The sequence below is a fragment of the Musa acuminata genome, chromosome BXJ3-5 (genome assembly GCF_036884655.1).
Source record: "Musa acuminata AAA Group cultivar baxijiao chromosome BXJ3-5, Cavendish_Baxijiao_AAA, whole genome shotgun sequence".
Taxonomy (NCBI): domain Eukaryota; kingdom Viridiplantae; phylum Streptophyta; class Magnoliopsida; order Zingiberales; family Musaceae; genus Musa; species Musa acuminata.
Window position 1 is genome coordinate 5,097,819 of NC_088353.1, and position 21,665 is coordinate 5,119,483.

A 21,665-nucleotide genomic window follows, 5' to 3' on the forward strand; every position below is an offset into this window, starting at 1 on the left:
CTACCCAATCGGTGCGGGAGTCGTGGCAGCCAGCTAATGGAAGCACGGCGGAAGCTTCTGGTGACAAAAAAACGGGTCCGTGGACCGGGTTATCGGGTCCGGATGCCCACGTTTTTGGGCCCGCGCGTAGAACTACATCATTATAATTAACCTCTATTAGACGACGGTCAGCATAATGACATTGAAACCCAAATAGAATCATAATATCATCTTAGAAAATACTATAGAAACATTAGAGGTCAAATAATTTGCGAAAACAATAAAATATTTATTAGTTTTTATAGTTTTAATTCCGTAATGGTTTGTGTTTATTAATTGGATAGAATAAATTTTTTAAATATTTAGAGCGATATATATATTTAAATATTTAGAGCGATATGTATATATCCTCGCTATTCGAAGTACTTTACCCCAAAAAACTAAAGGGTTCTGTCATGCAAAAAGAAGAGATTAAAGCTACTAGTTCTACATTAGAAAAGGATTTCCATAGACAGGAGAGCTTCTCTTTCTTTGAGGGAGGATGAGATTTGATCTTCATCTTGTGCAAACTCCTCTCCATTAGTATTATTTCCATTTGGAAAGTTACGTGGTAAACATGTGAACATAAACATGTCAGGGGGAAAAAAGGATTTATTTGGGACGTCCTTCTAGATTTGGGTTTAATGCTGATCGGATCCTGATAGATTCTTTCCATGCACGTGAATCCAAAGCTCTTCGAAAACCATGGCATTGAGCCATCAAATTCAACGCCCATATCTCTTATGCCTTGACGCAGGAATCAGCATAAAAGCCCGGAAACAGTGGGCTACGCTACTGCTGTCACAGGGAAGAACGCAACACAATACAGTACCCGCCACAATGAGATCCTGCATGAGCTGGAGATCTTTTCCCCATAAAAATGTATTCTGTGTCTCCCAAAGTACCGCCACTCATGAACTGTAATTTATCTGGTTCTGTTCATGAACTGATAGCCTACTACTCCATCTCTGGGACCAGATGGCCTCCACCTCTTCATCCTGCGGTAGGATGAGATGACCACCTCTCCACCCTAGAGAGTCCTTTGCACGGTGCTCGCCTGGAGATTCCTTCCGTGCTTCTCAACAGCACGATCGTATTCTGCAAGAATGTGATTGGAAACAGCGAAGCTTGGAAGTGGTAGAAGCTAAAGAACTAGGTTCCATGATGGGAAATTTGGTTCCAAGATGGAACTGTTCATGCAGGTTAGAGAGTATGATGAACTGTAGCTGGAAGCACAAGATGGTTGGGCTACAATGCAAAGCACATCGGATACACATTCAAGATCATGAACAACATCCCCTTGTGTTTGCTGAAAGCTAGAGAGAACAAAACTGGAGGACCAAAGGTCACAGAAGCCACATCGAAAAAAGGAAGGCTCAATCTTTGTGCCAAAAGCCACTCGTTTTTCATCATGATACATGATCTCCAGCCGGATAAAGATGATTCCTTGCTGCGGTAATCTTTTGTGTGGTCATGGTGGGAAGGAAAAGATGGGGTTGTGTTTCAGGGAAACGGAGTGCTTTGTCATGGAGCTTTCCTGTTGAAGCTGCTCATTGTTCACATGAAACTACGCTGCAACAATCAAAAGCAGGCATGCTCAAATTTCTTTTCAGAGGAGAAGTGCAACAGGAAGAGAAGGAACAGTGGATAAAGATAGAGAAAGTTTCTTTCCCTCGCTTGTTCCTCGAGAGAGAACCTAAAGCTGAAGGAAGTTGCACCCGTTTGCTGAATGATGACACAAGATTTGGATTTCTCATGGCTTTTGACTTGCCGAGTACCTTGTCCTAAAGCAAAAGAAACATTTTTTTGACTTTGCTCAGTGTACATGTGGAACTATATATGAGCTCTTAATATATCTTTTGTGTTCAAGATGAAATCACAGTAGTTATCATTTATACAAAATTAAGAAATAAAGGGAAAATAGCATTTGATTTATGAAAATTGGCGATAGGAAATGATACACCATCGTCGTAACTTGAGTCGTTACTGGGTTAGAAGCGTTATATATATATATATATATATATATATATATATATATATATATATATATATATATATATGTTTTGTCGAATCGAGATATGTATTGATCGGCGATGAATTGGCGAGGGAATCCAGGCAGTGGGCAGCGGGGCGCGGGGCCACATTAGTGTACGGGTGGCAGCGGCCGAGGCGATCGGGGGGACTGGCGATGGGACTCGTGCCCGGAGAGTTGAAGATTCGTAACGTGAATCGTTGGTTGATTGCAGCCCCGACGCCACCGGTACCGGCAAGGGTGGGAATTTTTTTGTCACGTGCAGGGGAGGGCGTTCCAATTGCGGCGCTTTGTCGGATTCCCACGTGGGAGATCACACTTCGCTCGGTGGAATTTTTTTTTTGGCGGGAAGATGGAGCGAGCGATGCTGCTTTTGAAATGGGCGGGAAAATCCCACTGTGAGTCCTTTTGGACGTTCTGTAACGTCTGCTTTCCTTCATATGTGAAGAAAGACTGTTCAATTAAATTTTCTTGATTGGATCATTTATTTGGTGGAGATGGAGAGATGCAGTGAGGCAGTGGTGGGTGGAGAAATCATCTAAAAGGAAAAGATAATTAAAGGATGTTTTGTTTGTCTCGATATTTGACATAAATTTTATGTATTAACACATCTTATAAGCTACACCCATAAGTTTCTTAGCTTTTAGATTTCATAATGTTGTTTTAGTCTTGAGGAGGGTTACTGATTCTTACAAGATCTTAGTCTAATTCTTAAAAATATAATTTTTTTGAGTGATTGATCAAAAATTAAATAATATTATAATAATCGATAGATTATTTTCTCAAATATAAAAGTTTGATGAGCTAAAGTCAATAATAGATGGTATAATATGGATTCGTCTTATTAAACATTTAATTAGACTTCTCAAGGATACCATATTAGTCCTCCATCAATTAGGAATTAAAATGTAGGTAAACAAACTATTACCTCTCAAGTCTCAGTTTAATTTAGTTTTTGATGATGAATCAATGTGTTGCTGAGCCAATAATTTCTTACGATGGTGTTTAAGTCGATGATGATATGTACAAGAAGAACCAAATTACCATATGGGAGCTAAATTAACGAAATGATGCAAATGTGTTGAGGTACAACTCCTAACTTATCGAGGTCTCCATGCTCCTGACGTGCAACTCATAACATGTCGAGATCTTTAAGCTCTCAATGTGTCTCCATTAGAAGTTGATGTCGACATCGAATATTCTCAATTCAATCCATCCAATACATAAATTAGTGAGGATTTGAAGTAATAGGAGAGTTCAAAGATAAAAGAAAGGAAAAAGAAAATATTATTTACAATCAGGATATTATAATTGTGAAAATATTCTTTAAACTAAAGATGATTCAAAAAAAATATTCTACATCAAGATGATGATTGAAATGATCAACTTGACATAACATATTATTGTTTTATAATAGAAATGATCGACTTGACATAACATATCATTGTTTTATACGATATTGATGTCCATGTGTCAAGTCGAGAGATGATGAATTTACTCTTATCAATATTAATACTAATGTACTCAAATATAATTCATCATATCCTAAATGAGTAATTTCATCCCTCTTAAATATTATTTTTAAAAGGTCAAAAAGAGAAGGAAGGCAGATCACATTGGCTCTTTTTGTTTGTTCATAGTAGGGCCAAAGTTGGTGAGATGTTGGAGGTAAAAATAGATCGCAAGGATGAAGAATCTACATGTTCACAATGTGAGGTGCAGTACTTGTCGTGCAGGGATAAACATAGGATTAGTACTTGTGATGCAGAGGTGAACATTGGATTCCTTGAGAAAGATTCGCTGGTAGGAGTTGACAAGCTAAAGAAGGGGAAAGACAACACTGCAACAGAGAGTAGATTAGATATAGTATCGGAGAAAGCCATTGGAATGGCTGTATGTGCACGGGTGGCCCATTAGTTTACGGATGGAGAAGCTCTTCCTCCGTGTCTGGGGACATGGCCTTGCATTTCGTTTTGGTTCTAAAACGAAGCCTTCTCTCTCACATGCAGATGAGCAGCTGCGTTTGATTCCACGGACTTTGGATTCGGCATTCATTCTAATGGATATGATGCAATATGCGTAATTATGATTTTTTTTATTTTAGTTATAAGCATATTAATAAATAATAGGATAAATTATTCAAAAAAAACTTTATATTCATAAATCTTTTTAGTTATAATTCATTTTTTATTTATTCACATCTTTTTTTTTCCTATAAATATATTACCGTTTGCCTTTGCCCCAATTGACCATTGTCTTTTATTATCATTCGTCGTCTTCGGCCCTGGCCCTTATTCGTCATTGTTGTTGTGCCTTTATCCATTGCTTCAACTATCATTTTTATTCGTTGCTTTCATCTCTTGTTTGTCTATGTATTGACGACTGAGGTGAGTAATCTCTTGATAGAGTGATCGATGATGATCTAGTTGTTCTCAACCTTCATTCCTCTCCAACATCTCATAATCTTCTAATTATCATTCTTGAGATTTGATCACAAGTGTTTCACTATCACTCATCATAAATGTTGTTATTGTCGGCATAATGAAATCAGAGATACTCATATCCTCACACATATTTATAATCTCTCCTTTCTAACAATGACAACTATAAATGAGAGATAGATGTAACTAGGCAAAGGTGCGACAAATGAGGGCATGAGGAATGATGTTGCTAAATCCTCATTTTCGTTATGTCATTTCTATCATCGATATTGACAAACGGATAGCAACGAAGAATCAATTAGAGACGAATGCATTGACAATAATACTATTAATGCACTACTAGACGACATTAAAATTATTAACAAGCAATAACAAATCCTTATAGATGATAATAAAAAAAGAGGAAAAGAAAAATAAGGACGAAAGAAAGTGGGAGGGGCGACGATGACAGAGACGAAATTAGCAAGGTGTAGAGGCTAGAGATCACGATGTCTTTTAGGAAAAAAATATTTTATGAGAATAAATAAAAAATATTAATTGAGAATTTATGAAAATATTATTTTTTTAAATCCTTAATTTAAAAGAAACGATGTTTTTAATTGAAAATATGTTAATTTATGAAAAAATGTTAATTGAAAATATTATGACAACAACGTTTAAGTATATATCAATATAAATTTAAAAGAAAAAATGAAGATAATCTCGTAAACCATGCACCCTTATTTTTTCTTTTTGATTCAAAAGAATTATTAATTTTATTTTTAATAAATTAAGTAAATAATTTTATTGAAGGATCAGAAAGTAATCAATCCGAAGAATGATTTTAAAAATTCAAAACTAAAAATAACGGTATTATTCACTGTTAATAATATAATTAAGACAGTCAGCCAATATAGATTTCTTCAAAATCTGATTCAAATATAATATAATAAAAACATATTTAATCGATTCTTTTTAATGAATTAACTTATATCGATTTCAATTAAGTCTTCCTTAAAATACGCCTACGGATGCGTTTCAAGTACAATACACGTACGTTGTCGTCTTGTACAAACATCAACCTCTGTTTTTGCTTCCCACTACCTCTCTCCCCCCCTTCCCACCACCACTATCTATTCCCAAAACTCAATACCTCTCCAAAACCCCACCTTTCTCCCCCCACTATCGCTTCCCAAAACTCACTCTTTTCTTCTGTTTCCATTGCCGTTCTCCGCATCTTATCTCTCCCCACGCCTTCTTTCGTCGTTCCTTCTCTCTTTTGTGGAGTGAACCAATAGAGGGTGAAGGAGGGGAAGGATATACGATGGGGAAATATATGAGGAAAGCCAAACTTTCCGGCGAGGTGGCGGTCATGGAGGTCGCTGCCCACCAGCCCTCCCTCGGTGTCCGCACCCGCGCTCGGGCCCTTGCTGCTGCCGCCGCCGCCGCAGCCGCACAGGACTCCTCCCTCGCCTACCTCGAACTCCGTAGTCGCCGCCTCGAGAAGCCCCTGCCTCTGGTTTCGGCATGCAAGCCCAAATCTAACCCTAGTCCAAAGCTTACCTCTCAGAGGGCGAACCGTTCCTCGGCGTCGAATTCGCGGTCGGCGGGGTCCGTTCGGATGAGGAGGTGTTTGGACAGGGGCGAGGGTGCGTCGCCGGATGTGGAAGTGTCGTTCGGCGAGAACTTCCTCGAGTCTGAATCGAGAGAAAGGTGGGGTTTTGCCGGATTCTTTGCCTAAAAACCTGATTTTTTTTAGCTAGGCTTCCCAAGCCTGATGCTTTTTGTCGGATCTTGTTTGGTTAGGGTTTTGTTTTTTTCTTTCTTTTCCAAGAAAGTTCTTTCTTTTGGTTCCTTTAGCACCGAAAAATAAAATTATATCAAAATATAGGTTTTCATGTTTCAGTCTCTTGTGTAGTTTCTTCTAACTTTTATGCTTGAAATCGAAATTGATGGGGTTTAATCATTCCATACAGATGTTCTTTCTTCGTTCTTGGTGGGTGCTACCTACAAAATTATCAGAAACCCTATTTTCCCCTAGGGTTTAAGCTTTGAGTTTGCTCTGCTCCTTTTTCGTTCTGTTTTGGGTTTCTTGGCTTATCAACATCTATATTTTATTCTTACCGGACAATGGGGAGTTCGGACATGTTTTGTTTGGAAATGCAGTATTCTTCAAAAGAAAGTTCTCATTATTGTGCTTATCTTCTTTGGTCTTCGAGTTTATCCTTAGAAATGCTTTTCACCGAGGCCTAATTTTATCATTGTCTTTGGAACTTTTGTGGTTCTCACTGATTTTTGGTTTCTGAGACTTTGATTTTATTTGCTTCGGCTTCGGCTTCGGCTTCTGCTACTGAACTTGTTACTTGATTTTGTATCTTGTTTCTGAGATATGGATTACAAGCTTTACCATCAGCAGATTTATGGAACTCCTATTTGTGTCCATCAATGAGGGGACCTCCTTGATGCCTATAAATGCCTGAGTGGATTTACCAGCTAATGACAGCCTACAATTGTGGCCCTACGTCTTTTTTGCTTCCTTGGTACTTGCAAGATGCTTGAGACTGCTAAGTACCAAACAGATCCTGATTCACATAACTTGGTCCAACTAAAACTCATCAAACTCAACAAAGTTGGGTGGCATTTATTCTGATTTATTTTAGTTCCATGATCTTTTCCATACATTTTTAGTCCCTGGAGTAGGATGAGGACATGCTGTGAAACTTAGCCTTCTAAAATGGTTATACTGAGTTATTGATTACAAAGTCCCACACTGTTGAGTTTTCTTTTTTTAGGTTGAAGGCAAAACGGGGGAGAGGGATTAGTGGTAGTTTGAAGTTGAGTTGATCCCTTGTGGTTCTGTGGATGGACCATTGGCCATGGTAAAGAAAGTGGTGAGGTAAGTAAAAAAACAAAGGAAGAACAAGATAATGGTTGAACATCTCATTTGATGCTGAGTCTGCCTGCAAATCAGTCGGCAGGTTTGATCCTTGTCGACGAAGTGCGTGCAATCATGTCTACATCTCAATTATTTGTCTTTGTTGCTAGCATTCTGCTCTTGTTTTGGAGTGCTTTGACGATAAATGGTCACTTCAAGCATGTGCACAATTAGATTTGAATTTTTGGTAGCTTTTTCCTTCCGACAACGGTTGGTATCATTAACACTTGACTGTATCTTTTGTCTTTTATGTGGGTTCATGTGTAATCTTTAGAGCCCTTGTTTAGGTTTTGCACATCTGAATCAATCTTTTGAAGCTTGCCGTGGTTCTTTTGTTGCCTTCTTTACTTCAGTTGGATGCATGATGGAAATGTTCAATTGCAATGTCAGAAGTATATGGGAACTTTTACTAGTGTGTTTTTGGTCCATTGTTAAGTATTTTGAGGGTTTTATTATGTGCCTGTCTTTTCATTTCTTGGATAAATTATGTTTTGAGGATCTTATGATCTTTTTAATTTTATTTTACTTGAGTGCTTTGGTTCTAATGCTATTTCTTGGTTACTGCATTGTCAGAGAGATGACACCTTGCAGCTCGATAAGGGATTTGGCAACAGCAGTGACTCCAGGTTCTACAACAAGATCTAGCTACTCAATTGCCGGTCACCGGAGAATGCAGAATCCAATGCCACAAAACTTCCCCACTGATTGCGAAATGGAAGAGTTTTTTATGGGGCTAGAGAAACTCCAGCAGCAAATATTCATAGAAAAGTATACAATTCTTCATATTCTTCTCATTTCCTAAACTTACTAGCAAAAGAATATGCTGCTGCTGAGTTCCATCTGCATCTGTTGCTATAAAACCCTGATGTATACCTGACTCTTACCAACCTCTCTTCTTGCCTTTTTGTCTTACTTCCAGGTACAACTACGATCCTGTGAATGACCACCCACTCCCAGGCCGGTATGAATGGGTGGAAATCGACTCGTAGGGAGAACATCATCCAACTATCTCTGTCCAGGAATTCCAGAGGAGAGAGGGAGAGGAGTGCAATGCCAACGGTTTTTGTCACCACATCCAGAGCTCCCTGTTCCGGGTGTAGTGTAATGATCTTTAGAGCTGACAAGGTACTCCTTGGTGAAGAGAAGATGATGCCGAAGCTTATGATAACTCTTTAAGAGCTCATTCCAAGGTGTGTTGTAGGGCTACTCACCTTTGTAATGCAGCAGCAGCACTCTTCCGATGGAACGGAGATCAACAATGCTGCACCAGAGTTAGTGTTACTAGTAGCTACGAGTTCTTGTGATGGTCGCTAATGGTTCAGAGTGGTCTGTCAGAAATATAAAATGACCCATTTGCCTTTATTCGATCCTTGTGGACACACAACTCTATGTAGGCCAGAAAGAGGCCATGATAGATATGTTCTGGTGAGCATGTTCTTGATGGTACTGTATGTATTAAGCTCTGCCATATGCCGGTGTGTCCATAATGGTCAATGAATGGAGTTGTTTTACCATGGCAGAGCACCTCTCATTCTCATTTTTACTGTTTGATGGTCTTCTGGGAATAATTTCTTTTCATTTCTTTCTCATGTCAGCAGCTGTTGGTTTGTGAAGTATTAACTGGAAAAGATGTTAGTGCATGAAATCGATTCTAATGTGATGCTGTGTGTATGTATATTAAAGATCAGTCGTAAAACTACATTTTCTTTCTGCATCGTTTCCCAAATCATATTTCTTGTTGATGGCTGAAACATTCACGACGCTTTCAGTTTAACCATCACATATGCGATGTTTACAGGAGTGAAATATAAAGACACTAATGCAACTAAAAGCATTCTCCGATATGCATATCAACTGATATCACAGCATCTGTGAGACTAATCTGGCCTTCTCACTGCTCCACCAATGCATCATAAGCATTGAACTTGGCCATTTGTCTCTTTCTGATCACACTTCACCCCTTGTTCTTCCCTTCTCGCATCCATAGATTCGCATAACTCCCGGTTGTAGGAGTAAATGTGGGCCACATATGAGAAGAAGATGAAGTTGAAGACACCAAGAACAGTGAGGAGTGCATAGTAGTAGTCTAGACGTGAGGCATTCAGGTTGTTCAGTATCCATCCCTTGCCATTCTTGCTCGTTATGTCAGCCACCAGTTTTAGGAGAAAGCTGCTGAAGAAATTACCAATCCCATAAGCTGTCAAGGAGAAGGCAGTCCCCAAGCTTTTCATGCTCTCCGGAGCTTGGTCATAGAAGAACTCTATCTTCCCAACGACCAAAAAGGCATCTGCTATTCCCATCAGCACGAACTGAGGAAGCAATATGAAGATGGTGACAGGAATATGGCCTCCCGTCTTGTCTACTCCATGGTTTCTTGCAATGCTTAGCCTTCTTACTTCGGTAAGCGACGCGACCGACATGGAGACGATCTGAAGTGCCAGTCCCACTCCCATTCTCTGGAGCAAGGTGATCCCCCTTGGGTTCTTTGTCCAAACTCTCATGACCTTTACTAAGTAGCAGTCGTAAAGGCCGACCGTTACGAGCATGGAAACAGTGACGAATGCTCCCAGGCTAGCTGGGGGGATTTGGAAGTGCGGCCCAATGTGAAGATCCAAAGTAGTGCCTTGTTTGACGAAGAGGGTGTTGATCTGAGCGATCAGGGTGCAGGGAATGAACATGGCGGCCAGAATCGGCAGCAGTCGTAGAATTCGCTTCGTCTCTTCCACCTGTGTGACCGGGCACAGTGTCCATGGGGTGTTTGGGCTGCATTTTACTGCAGCTTTGTTAAGGAACCTGCACTTTGGAATGGTGAGAGAATGGAGATGCTTGCGTTTGATGATAGCGTAACTTGAGTACTTGTGGATGCACTGACCTTAAGCAATCGGTGGAGTCGATCCTGAACTTTCCTTTCTTAGAATACACCTCGAGATCAAGCTCATGAAGCTCCTTTGGGTCATTAGGTATGGGAAGCTTCCACTTCCTTGTCGCAGCCACTATAACCCTTGCCATCCTGGTAAATGGACTTCCTTGGGGCAGTTTGTGCCTGTAATATGGTGTGCCAGCCAAAAAGATCAACACCGAGATCAGCAGACCAAGGGTTGGAATTCCATAACCTAAACTCCATCCCACGTTGTCCTGTATGTAGACCAAGAACGTGTGGGCGAAGAGGGTCCCCACGAAGATGCTGAACATCCACCAGTTGAAGAAGGAGAGCTTGTGCATCTTCTCCTTGGGATCGAACTCATCGAACTGGTCTGCTCCGATGGTCGAGATGTTGGGCTTTGTTCCACCGTTTCCCAGTGCTATTATGTACAGTCCCCCAAAGAAGGCAGCCAACTGCAGTGTTGAAGTTGGCTCGCAGTTTACCTTGCAGGATTCTGGTTTCAGCGGAGAGATGGAGACTGCTAACGTCAGCAAACACATCCCCTGTGAGCATGGAGTTTGGCATTCGTCATGCACAAGTTGAGAAGATGATGACCTCTTTGGATTCGTTTGCCAAAAAAAGACTACTTTTCCTTCTGGAATTCTCAAATAGATGCTCTTTCACTAACAATAAGATCAAGGAGGATTATTACATGGCCACTGCTATCTTCTTCGGTTCTGACTGTTTGGTAGTGAATTATCATATATATTTCGGTGAGTGTTAAGAAGATATTTAGAAAGGATTGAAAAAAGTACTAAGAGAATAATTCTGAATTTATAAATATTGAGAAAGCTGGATGATATATGTTAGACAATCTAACAGCTTAAACTTTTGGATTGAATTGGTGTTAAACTCAATATAACTTTGACTATTGACTCACTTATTGTTAATGGATTTCTAACATGATATTAGAGTCAATATTTGTAAATGAGTGATGATTAAAAAGAAAAAGAAAGATAGGAGAGAGAAAGAGAAAAGTGGATGATTAAAAAAAAAAAGAGAGAGAAAGAGCTAATGAGAGAGTGAGTACAAAAAAATAATGATTGAAAAAAAAGAATTAAATCTGAATGATAAATAGTCAAGTTTATGATCGTACCATTTATTCTGAGAAGATAATTGAGTCACATAGGAAAAAAAGGAGTAAACAAATAATTTTATATTAATATATATAAAATAATAATAATTATTTAATGAATTGGTGTCTATCAGTATATTAATTAATGAGTTGACAGTGCAGATAGGTCATGCACAAGCATAAACTATTGATTCGTGCTAACATTACAAGTCAACGTGAATGTGAACTGGCTTGGGAGAACATGAAAGCGACTTCTCAGAGCATGAAACAAATGAATTGAAGAGGAAGTCAGATAAGGATGAACTCAAATAATGGTGAGATGGAAGTCTCGGTTCTCATTTGTTTTGAGTTAATCCATCACCACACAGACAACCAAGACTTTTGCCGATTGTTTGATGGGGAGAAGTCAGTGGCACGGAAGAAAAGTCCATATGGAGACCAACGAGGTCACTGTCGGTTGCCGAAGGATGAAGACGATCGTAGGACAGAAAAGTCTCCGAGGAGTCCGACAAAGTCACAATAGCTTCCCGGCGCCGATATCTATGGAAGATTGTCTCTGCTTTGACTATCTTTGTAGTGGGAAAGACTGGATCTAGCTGCCAACCATGGCAATCATGTCGAAGGGGATTGGCAATAAGTTGAGTTGAGGCAAGGGTGTCCCTTGGCATTCATGGATTTGGTCCTATGGTGGGTCAGAGCCAACTGGAACAGTCAACGCTTCTATCATGTAAGACATGACGGTCAACGAAATGATTGCTCATGTGACATGACACCATATGTAGCGTGTTTGACATTAGGGTTTCTCAGACAGTGGAATCTTATGATAGATTATTAAGGTTTTTTACCAACAAAATTAATTACTATTTTTTTTTAAAAAAATATTTTTTATTTCGATGTAAAACCCTATCCCATACGATATTTTTATTTTATGGAAATCAAATACAGAAGGTTAGCTGATGAGCTCCACACAAACTTGTTGGTGTCATGGAGATCCACACGTATCGAATACTTGTTCTTCTAGAAAAGCAGTGCTTTACTGGTGAGGATGGTGAGATGTCTTGTGGTCGCGTATAAGTATACGTTTCCAGTGAGAAAGGTTAAATGCTTGTGTCTACTACAAGTGGAAAATAGATCAGCAATGAATACGAAAACTTGGAGTTAACAGTGTTGAGATAAATTTTGTCTAGCAGCTAAAGATAAAGAGATAAATCTGAGTTGAAGGCAGTGAAATCAAACGAAAAAGGAGAAGTAAACCTGAGTTGAAGGGAGTGAAGTGGAGTTACCGAGAGATAGATGGCAGAAGAGAAGAGGAAGGTCCAGTATCGGCCGAGAAGAGCGTCGGCGACGTACGCCCCTAAGAGTGGTGTCAAGAACACAGTGCCCACCCAGTTGGTGACGTTGTTTGCTGCATCAACGGTGCCCTGATGGAGCTTGTTGGTCAAATACAGCACCAAGTTGGATGAGATTCCATAGTACGCCATCCTTTCAAACACCTCGTACACTGCACAACAAGAATGATCACCGATGTATGGGAATTAGAGGCTTCGATGGAAGTTATACAAGGCATATTATTTGTTACCAACAACGAAGGAGCAAGCAGTCCATCCGCCTCTCTTGGATCTAAGCACAGGGCTCCCCTTGAGGTCCACGGAGCCATCCTTGGCGTAGTCTCCCTCCCCAGTCTCTCTGCTCTCCGCCATTGTCGAGCTATGGTGCTTCGAACACTCACGGAGTGGTTGCTCATTTATAGACTCTGTCAGACGCAGATTACCAATTTGTCCTCCACACTTATTCCTCGCATGGCCTTCCCTCTGTAGCCTTCCGTACCCAAGCGTTCATTTCACACTGTACATAGAAGTATGTGCGGGTCAGTGCATAATTATTCAAAGGTTTGATAAGGAAGCGTGGAAACGTCTTCGATGAGGAAGACCTCTGAGGTGCATAAGTTTGGGGTCACCGCTATTGCCGTCAGGTCTCCCTCGTTCGGCTGTGGAAGAAGACCGGCATGCCGCCATTGACAGCCTCGCTCCACGCCCTTGGAGTTGCACGCACTGTGAGCTCTTCTTGTTGCTATACTCGACTTCGTCCTCGCAGTTCAATGTACGTCTAACAACAAATAATTGATGTGTGGTTTAGTTCAGCAACCACAATGACATTTGTATCAGAAAATGGCTTTGAGATAAATGAATCCCCAAAGTAGTATATATTATCATCTAAGCAAGGTCGGATGACGAGACGATGGCATTCAAGATCAAAAACAGTAAAGAAACAATCATCATCAAAGCACCAGTGGTCTAGTGGTAGAATAGTACCCTGCCACGGTACAGACCCGGGTTCGATTCCCGGCTGGTGCAAGCCATTTTTTAGTAGCTTCAAGAATGCTTCCGCGCATAATTTGATATGAGATTTATAAGAAAGAAAAGGACTTGGCGGCAGCTTGAAAGAAGCGAAGCGCACGAACAAAGTAATCTATTTATAGAGACTGTGAATATATAATCTACTTATGGAGACAATCTATCTCTATCTTAAAATTACCCCTTTCTCCCGAAAAAGGAAAAACGTGCAGTAGGAATTACTTATAGAGACTGTCAACGCACGTCATCATGTGTTGGGAATGCATAATTTGATTATATGCGACGTACACATTAACTTCACGAAACATGTAAACTTAAAATATGCCACTGCAATATAAAGCAAAATCCATAGGGAACAAAGAAATGTAGGAATTTTCAGATACAAACGAAACATTCAACACTAAGTCTCAGACAAGTGACCTCTCAAGCAAAGCTTCGATGAGCCTCTCAGGAACTCCAAGAGGTCGTTACAAAATTTTAAGTCGACTATTGATACCTCATCGCAAGTAGTCAAACACTGTATCGACCACCTCTATTCGACTTGTCTCTTCTCGAGTCATCCTGCAGGAGGAGGAAACAAATTAACATTCTGAGGATAGATGGTAACACATACTATTTTGTTTTTCGGTTCACTTCGAGGTGCTAAATAGAACCAATAAAATTAAGGTAAATAAAAATCTGGATGTAGTGTAAAATGCATTCGAGTCGATATGCTGACATGATAGACTGATTCCTGAGGTTTTAAGGTTGTAAAGGGATGTACATGAAAGCTGTATACGATCTTCTCATTGAAGTCGATGATTTCCTTCCACTTCCGCCCAATGCTCATCTAACAAAGAATTCATCGAGTTAGTTTCAGAACTGAGTACAAAATATTGAGAAACAAGGAAACAAATCTAAAGCATAAGAATAAAAAAGTGATTTAATATCATCGTATGCTTTATTGTTCACTTTTTTCTGGAATTGCGAACAAAATCAGGATCGGCCATAAGGTTTAGGAGTAATATCTGGTCAGATTAATAAAATCTGATCATGGAGTCAGGTATTCTATAAAGAACCTAAAGTTAAAGATTGGTTAGGAATCAGCTGGAATCAGAAGGCAATCAGACAGATTGGTGGCATTGGTGAGCATAGGCTGCAATAAGCCTGACAGGTATTGGAACTAGCAAATTGTTAGAACTGGCCACAATCAGTCAGAACTGGTGAGATCAGCCTGGGATCAGCAAAGTACTGTTGATTCTTCCAGTTCATAACGATCCACAAAAAAAATCAGTATAGAACCTCGTGCACCGGGGCATCCTACTTATAGGTGTACACCTCAGCACACTGGTTCTTACCCCTAAAATAGAGAATACACTTATAGGTGTCTGTTGAATTATCGTACATAATAAGCCTACATAGAATAAAAGGTGACGCAAAAGACAATTGCACTACAAATATACTAGAAAGGAAATGATCAAAAATGTATAAATAGTTGACAGATGAGAGGAAGTCAGAGATGGTTAAAAAGCAATAAAGCTACAAAATAGTGTTTGGTAACTTTGAAAACCAAAGATCTTAAAACCTGCTTAGCTGTCTTGTGGACGAAAAAATCATAAGCGATATAGGAAAAAAGATCTCATAAAGATTATGGAAGGAAACCGGGTAAGAATTGAGCATGTTAATCTTAATCTCATCAATCTGGTAAGTAAAATAAAGTCTGAGTGTCAATGTCCCTTTATTTTACTTACCTGAGCAGTCAGATTAACAATATTAATCATACTTTATACGGCAGTTTCCCGTTGTCATCAAGATAATATGACACTACACTGTCTTTCATTTTGTATTACTAAGACTTCCATTTTATTTTCCCAAATTTACAACTATGATGCTGTTTACAACTCTTCATCTTTTCAAAGTGCTAAACAACATTAACTCAACCAGTCATACTTGTAACTTCTTGGTGCATTTTGACATTCCTTGAATCCTCTTTGGAGAGTTTTCTGTAATGCAAACTTCTTCAAAATTCAGATTTTAATTTAATGCTTTACTAATATCACCATATTTTTGGTACAAAACAGCATAAGTTGGTGAATAGTGATTAAGCACTCAACGTCACAACTGTTAAGATTCAATCGAATGGTGCAAGCACACATTAAGCATAGCTCACAAATAATGCAGTGGTCATGCCATGAGTGCACGATGGGACCTTATCATGGACCAAAGACACCATCAAGTAATTAATTCAAAAACAGCACCCAAACAGTGCCACCAACATTTTCTTAAAAAGGTAAAGATCACGGTAAAAGAAAGAAACACGAACACCCAATGTTGTATATGACTACCTACAGTGTAAAGTAATTTATATTATATTATGTCTTTACAGATTAATATCCATCACAAATTTATTCAAGTATGAAAGAAAAGAACCTGAACAGCTTCGTTGCTTGCTGCCTTTGTCCACAACGCAAGCTTGTCCTGCCTTTGGCGTACACTAACAACAATACCACAAATTTCCTCACTCTCTTCAAACTGCTCCCCAATCAAAGCCATCAACTGCAACATCCAGTTAATTGCATATCAAAAATTACTTAGGATTACAATCTAGTAAATTTCAAAATAGTCGCTACAAACTTAAGAGCAAATTATTGTCAAAAAAATAAAAATGACACACCGTCTCTAGCCACAAGGTGTCAAGAGTGGCCTTTCTGTTACATGTAACAGTCCACTTGCCTCCATTTGCACATTCAGGATCTTCCCATTTGGGTTCTATCCCGGACTTGAAACAGTGGAAGTCGGTGTTAGCAGGCAATTTGCTCGGACGAAAGATCTCATCATACAAGCTGCAAAGAAAAAACAAAACCAAATGCACAATTATTTAGCAAATTTAAAGCTAACATGGAAGATGAGACAAAATTACAAGAGCCCTGGTTAAAGATAGATTATATAACAACAGAACGAAAGCCATAAACTTATTAACATCAGAGGGTTAAAAGTACATAGTCATCTGATTCTTACAATGTCCGATTGGGATTATAACGAGTTTTATACCAACTGTTGTTCAACAAAATAAATCACAAAACAGTAGAAAAAAAGAAAAAGATTTCAGCACCCAAATGCTTGCAAATTTTGAACACCCTATTGTGCTGTTTGAGTTGATACTTCTAGAACTCCTAACAATTAAATGGAGAAGCCGTAGTTCAAAGTACCGAGATGATGCTTTATTCCCTTTGAACATGAACTTATAGAAAAAAAGGGTGATAACCACAGATGTTCTTACGATAAAAATAAGTATAATTGCTTTCCTATCTTCATCGTTAAGGATTTAGGGTTAAAATCATGATGGAAGGCGTCTCCTCCATTATTCCTTTTTTAAGATCTAAAGAAAGAAGGCTACTAAATAAATCATCAACACGCAAAACTGCAAAGAATCATACAAAGCTATGATTCACTTCCAGGGCAGGCTAGAAAATATGAATACAAGCAAGACGAACAACAAACCCTCTCAAGCACCACAGATCGTAATATAGATCAGGAGGAACAGATCAAACATCAGGGTTGTCGTACCACCAGAACTCCTCGACGGTGTCGAAGGTGTAGACCTTGCGAAGGGCGCTGCCCCAGGCGGCGCCCTGCTTCGGCTTCGACTGGTTGTCGAACCAGAACGTCCACTTCCTCTCCAGGCGGTGTGGCGCCTCTACTCCGCCCTCGCCACCAGAGCTCGCCGCCATCGTCTCGCCCACCTCCGCCATCCTCCTCTCCAATCTCCGTAAACTTTGACAGAATCAGAAGCGACGAGACGCCAAAAGAGAGCCGCCACAAGAACGAAGGGTTCGGAGTCGGTCGCATAAATAGTGAGGTTTCTTTACGTAAGCCCCTCACATCATTTCATTTGCAAATAAAGTCCCACGGTTTATAATAAAGTCCCCAAAACGTCTGGGAATTAGTATGAATTAAATCTGATGAAATAATAACCACAAGCGGTGTTGTAGAAATACATTGTCAACACATATCTATCTTTTTGCTTTTTATTTAATATAAATTTTATCCGAAATAATTCATTTAAATCAAATTATGACGCTGAATAAAAAAATCATAAATAAATTCGTGAGTTGAATTATATAGAAATATATATTATATAGTCAAATCCAAATCTCACGTTTAGAAATCTTTAATTGATTTATGATTTGAGGATTAATTATAAATGGTTTGATTGTATAATTTGAGTGTATGATTGATAAATATATATTATGATATAAATAAAATAATAAGTTTCCCAATTCTTCATGGTATTAGAGTCCTTCAAGCAAGATTTTTCTTTGTTCGAGAGTAGCATATCCTCTTCTGTATGAGCTTGTTAGCCTCATTCAACCCAGGTTTGTGAAAGTCCTCACCTCCTTTATGATCTTGATCTTGGTGGTATGGGTGTCGAAGTTTTTCAACTTTAGATCAAACGTTGTCTTCTCTATAGGTGGCATTGGCGGGTCTAAGGAAGCCAATGACAACACCCATGTCAGAGATTCTCTATGGTAAGTAAAGAATAGGAGTGATTTTCCTCACCGATGCCTCCTACGATTCTTCTTTAAACAACAAACATTCAACTAGTAGATATGTTATCAAAAATCACAATCGTAACCTTATATGATATCCACTATACTGCTCTATCAAATAAGCGAGTGGTAGAGGTTCTCTCGTCACTTCATATGAAAAGGAATCTTATCTCTTTATCTCAATTCTATTAATAAAATGATACATTTATTAAGTTCTTTTTTACTAGTTTCTTGTGAAGGAGGATGGAGACATCTTTAGTTTAAGGTAGAATAAATATATTTATGAATGACCGTGAACTTCATAAATTACCCAATCAATTGCTCTTATTTTAGTTATTGCTTCAATTGATGTGTGGCATCCGTTATCCTCTATTCAATAATAATTAATTTCTCGTTACTTTATTTCAACTTTCAAATAATTATAATTTATTTTGATACTTGCCTTAATAATAAACACATACTATCTTTTAGAATGTCCTTCATATTCTACTTTAAACCATTTGAAATTATTTATACTGATGTCTAGTGTATTACTCCGATCATCCTCTTTGATAATTTTAGATTCTATGCTATATTCCTTGATTACTTCACTAAATATATATGACTATATCATTTCATATATAAATATGAAGTCACCAAAATCTTTATCTATTTTAGAATGGTAGTCGAGAACTTCTTCTAGTCTACCGTCAAATAATTTACTATAACGGAGGAGATAAATACCGAGCCCTAATAACTCACCTATTATCCTGTGATGTATAACATCTAAAGTCACAACACGCACACATCAACTAGTTGACTCTATTGAACAAAAATATCAACATATAGTTGAAATTAGTCTCACCTTTTTATATCAAAACTCTATACTATTAACTTTTTTGTTATTAGTCTCACCTCATTAACCATATATTCACCTCAATCTTACAACACTAGTTATAATTTGAAAAACTATTTCATAAATCCCCAAACTTTCAATAACTTAAAGTATTCAATTATTTATATTATCTTTGACTATACCTCTACTATCACACAAAGTTAACACCAAGATCCAAGCCTACTCCCTTGAACATAATATATTTCGATATTCTAATCCTCAAATTCAAAAGGTCTTTATACCACGTTATGTTATTTTTGTTGAGTCCACTTTTTCTTTCCAAAATTTTGCTCATTCAGCAATGCAAGCCACTACAATAATTATATATCACTAGGTCCATATGAGTATACCATAAACTCTCTCAAGCACACCTCTCACCGCATCAACCAACAGTTCTCCTCTAGACCTATCATCCCTTATCACTCTAATACATACCACCTCACCCTCTCTATAACTTATTCATCTACTCCTTTACTTACTCTGTAATGCTCGATGAAACAATACTCTTGGCACCACAAAGGATGTCTTTATCCTCTCTTCGGTAAAGTAACACTAAGGTGTATCAGCCTGATTATGTATATGTTACTAACTCTCCACTAATTCTTATCCCTCTAATATAACCTAATAATACAATTGGGTTTGAACATCACATGATAACATGCTCTAAAAATAACATCTTCAAGCCACATTAAATCCTTGAAATTATTTACACTGATATCTAGCCCTACCCCAACCACCTCCTTTGATAGTTTTAGATTCTGTCATTTTCGTAGATTGCTTCACTAAATATACATGATTATACTCTCACAAACATAAATATAAAGTTACAAGAATATTTACCCATTTTAGAATGATGGTCAAGAACTTCTTCTGGTCTGCAATCAAGATAATTTACTTTAATAAATGAAATAAATGCAAAGCCCTAACAACTCACCTCTTATCCTATGATATACAATATCTTAAGTCATCACAATACATACATCAACTAGTTGGCTCTACTGAATGAAAGCATCGATATATAGTTGAAATTAGTCTCACCCTTTTACACTAAAACTCTATGCTACTAATCTTTTGGTTAATAGTCTTTCAATTGTAGTCTACCTCATTAATCGTATGCTCACCCTAATCCATCTACACAGTCATCATTTGAAAAATTATTTCATAAAATCTCAAACCTTTAAAAACTCAAATTATTTGGCTATTTATGTTATCCCTAGTTACGCTCCTACACATCAGATAAGGTTATACCAATATCTAAGCCTTGCATCTTCATTGGATACTCTCCTAAGCATATATGTTTCAGTGTTATAATCCTTAAACTCAAAAAGTCTTTATATTACGTCATATTATTTTCGTCGAGTCCACATTTTCTTTTCAAAATCTTGCTCCTTTATAAATATGAGTTATTATAACAATTATACATCACTAGGTTCATATGAGTACACCTTAAACCCTCTCAAGCACACCTCTTATCGCATTAACCAATAGTTCTCTTCTAAACTTGTCCTCCTTTATCACTCTAGTTTAGCATTACCTCACTCCCCCTACAACTTTTCTATCTATTCCTCTATTAACTCACTCTTCAATGCCCAATGAAGTAATACCCTTGGCACCACAAATGATGTCTTTACTCTCATCTCGGTGAAGTGACACCAAAGTGTATCAACCTGATTAGGTACATTTTACTAACTCTCTACCAATTCTCATACCTCAAACACAACCTAATAATACCATTGAGCTTGAATATCACATGACAATAAGCTCCAAAAATAACATCTTCAAACCATGTTAAATCTTTGATCTTCATGCTACCACAAGCTTTTCACTTGAGCTTACTAAACCTATCATCATCACTCAAGCTCAAAAATCTCTATACTAATACAAAGTCATGTGTGAAGAATACAATGCTATACACCATAGTGCCATATGGACCCATATACTATCTCACCACACATAAAATATCATCGGGTGTAAGTGAATCTTTCAAATTAAATGGAACATAGATGGATCCATTGCTAGATACAAAGTACGTCTACTAGCTAAAGGATTTCACCAACGATTATGTGTTGATTTCATAAAAATATTTAATCTAATTATTAAACTGACAAGAATTCGACTCATCTATTACTCAAGGTTAGCATATATGTCAATTAGATATTAACAATACTTTATTAAAAGGGACCTTAATTAATGATGTCTTATGTAGCAATCCTTTGACTTCATCTTCCGTCGATATCTAAGTCATGTTTGTAAACTATAAAAAGCTACTTAGGACTTCGCGAAGCTACAAGAGCCTAGTATACCAAAATTAACTCGTTTCTTACATCAATCGACTTTGTCAACTCCAAATTTGACACCTATTTATTTCTATCAAAAAAAAATTATATATCTACTAGTTTATGTGGATGATATTATCAGGTAATAATCCTATAGAAATCAAATAATTCCTTAAATAATTAGCAGATTGATTCTCTATCCATCAATGATTTAGAAATCTTAAGCTAT

The 21,665-nt window shown here is 38.1% G+C and overlaps 3 protein-coding genes and 1 non-coding gene across 5 annotated transcripts; 2 read left to right on the top strand and 2 right to left on the bottom strand.

Moving 5' to 3' along the window:
• The first annotated feature begins 5,597 nt into the window (after window positions 1–5,597).
• LOC135639008 (cyclin-dependent kinase inhibitor 4-like) lies at window positions 5,598–8,994 on the top strand. Its single transcript, XM_065152693.1, has 3 exons — window positions 5,598–6,183; window positions 7,979–8,173; window positions 8,325–8,994. The coding sequence occupies exons 1-3, from the start codon at window positions 5,795–5,797 to the stop codon at window positions 8,392–8,394; spliced, it is 654 nt and encodes a 217-aa protein (XP_065008765.1). The 5' UTR covers window positions 5,598–5,794; the 3' UTR covers window positions 8,395–8,994.
• Window positions 8,995–9,096: 102 nt separating this feature from the next.
• On the bottom strand, window positions 9,097–13,207 carry LOC135639006 (protein NRT1/ PTR FAMILY 5.2-like). 2 transcript variants are annotated; one of them, XM_065152691.1, is made up of 4 exons: window positions 12,983–13,207; window positions 12,687–12,904; window positions 10,278–10,831; window positions 9,097–10,198 (listed from the first exon to the last, which is right to left on the bottom strand). In XM_065152691.1, exons 1-4 carry the CDS (start codon window positions 13,101–13,103, stop codon window positions 9,316–9,318), a joined length of 1,776 nt encoding a protein of 591 aa, XP_065008763.1. In that variant the 5' UTR covers window positions 13,104–13,207; the 3' UTR covers window positions 9,097–9,315. The 2 variants fall into 2 exon arrangements, with proteins under 2 accessions (XP_065008763.1, XP_065008764.1); XM_065152692.1 differs by having other exon boundaries at window positions 12,987–13,098.
• A 479-nt stretch (window positions 13,208–13,686) lies between these two features.
• TRNAG-GCC (transfer RNA glycine (anticodon GCC)) lies at window positions 13,687–13,757 on the top strand. The gene has a single exon. It is a non-coding gene; the product is annotated as a tRNA-Gly (tRNA).
• A 309-nt stretch (window positions 13,758–14,066) lies between these two features.
• Window positions 14,067–17,565, bottom strand: LOC135639009 (eukaryotic translation initiation factor-like). Its single transcript, XM_065152694.1, has 5 exons — window positions 17,304–17,565; window positions 16,411–16,579; window positions 16,167–16,292; window positions 14,521–14,586; window positions 14,067–14,318 (listed from the first exon to the last, which is right to left on the bottom strand). The coding sequence occupies exons 1-5, from the start codon at window positions 17,486–17,488 to the stop codon at window positions 14,268–14,270; spliced, it is 597 nt and encodes a 198-aa protein (XP_065008766.1). The 5' UTR covers window positions 17,489–17,565; the 3' UTR covers window positions 14,067–14,267.
• Window positions 17,566–21,665: the final 4,100 nt, after the last annotated feature.

What these genes read in the sequence shown, in the direction of transcription:
- LOC135639008 (XM_065152693.1), top strand. Translation starts at nt 5,795, where the DNA reads ATGGGGAAATATATGAGGAAAGCCAAACTTTCCGGCGAGGTGGCGGTC. An exon ending in GAGTCTGAATCGAGAGAAAG is followed by an intron (nt 6,184 to 7,978) that starts GTGGGGTTTTGC and finishes CTGCATTGTCAG; the next exon opens with AGAGATGACACCTTGCAGCT. An exon ending in CAGCAAATATTCATAGAAAA is followed by an intron (nt 8,174 to 8,324) that starts GTATACAATTCT and finishes TCTTACTTCCAG; the next exon opens with GTACAACTACGATCCTGTGA.
- LOC135639006 (XM_065152691.1), bottom strand. Translation starts at nt 13,103, where the DNA reads ATGGCGGAGAGCAGAGAGACTGGGGAGGGAGACTACGCCAAGGATGGC. An exon ending in TGCTTGCTCCTTCGTTGTTG is followed by an intron (nt 12,905 to 12,982) that starts GTAACAAATAAT and finishes CTTGTTGTGCAG; the next exon opens with TGTACGAGGTGTTTGAAAGG. An exon ending in GACTCCACCGATTGCTTAAG is followed by an intron (nt 10,199 to 10,277) that starts GTCAGTGCATCC and finishes TCCAAAGTGCAG; the next exon opens with GTTCCTTAACAAAGCTGCAG.
- LOC135639009 (XM_065152694.1), bottom strand. Translation starts at nt 17,488, where the DNA reads ATGGCGGAGGTGGGCGAGACGATGGCGGCGAGCTCTGGTGGCGAGGGC. An exon ending in ACACCTTGTGGCTAGAGACG is followed by an intron (nt 16,293 to 16,410) that starts GTGTGTCATTTT and finishes TGGATGTTGCAG; the next exon opens with TTGATGGCTTTGATTGGGGA. An exon ending in CAAGCAACGAAGCTGTTCAG is followed by an intron (nt 14,587 to 16,166) that starts GTTCTTTTCTTT and finishes ATTCTTTGTTAG; the next exon opens with ATGAGCATTGGGCGGAAGTG.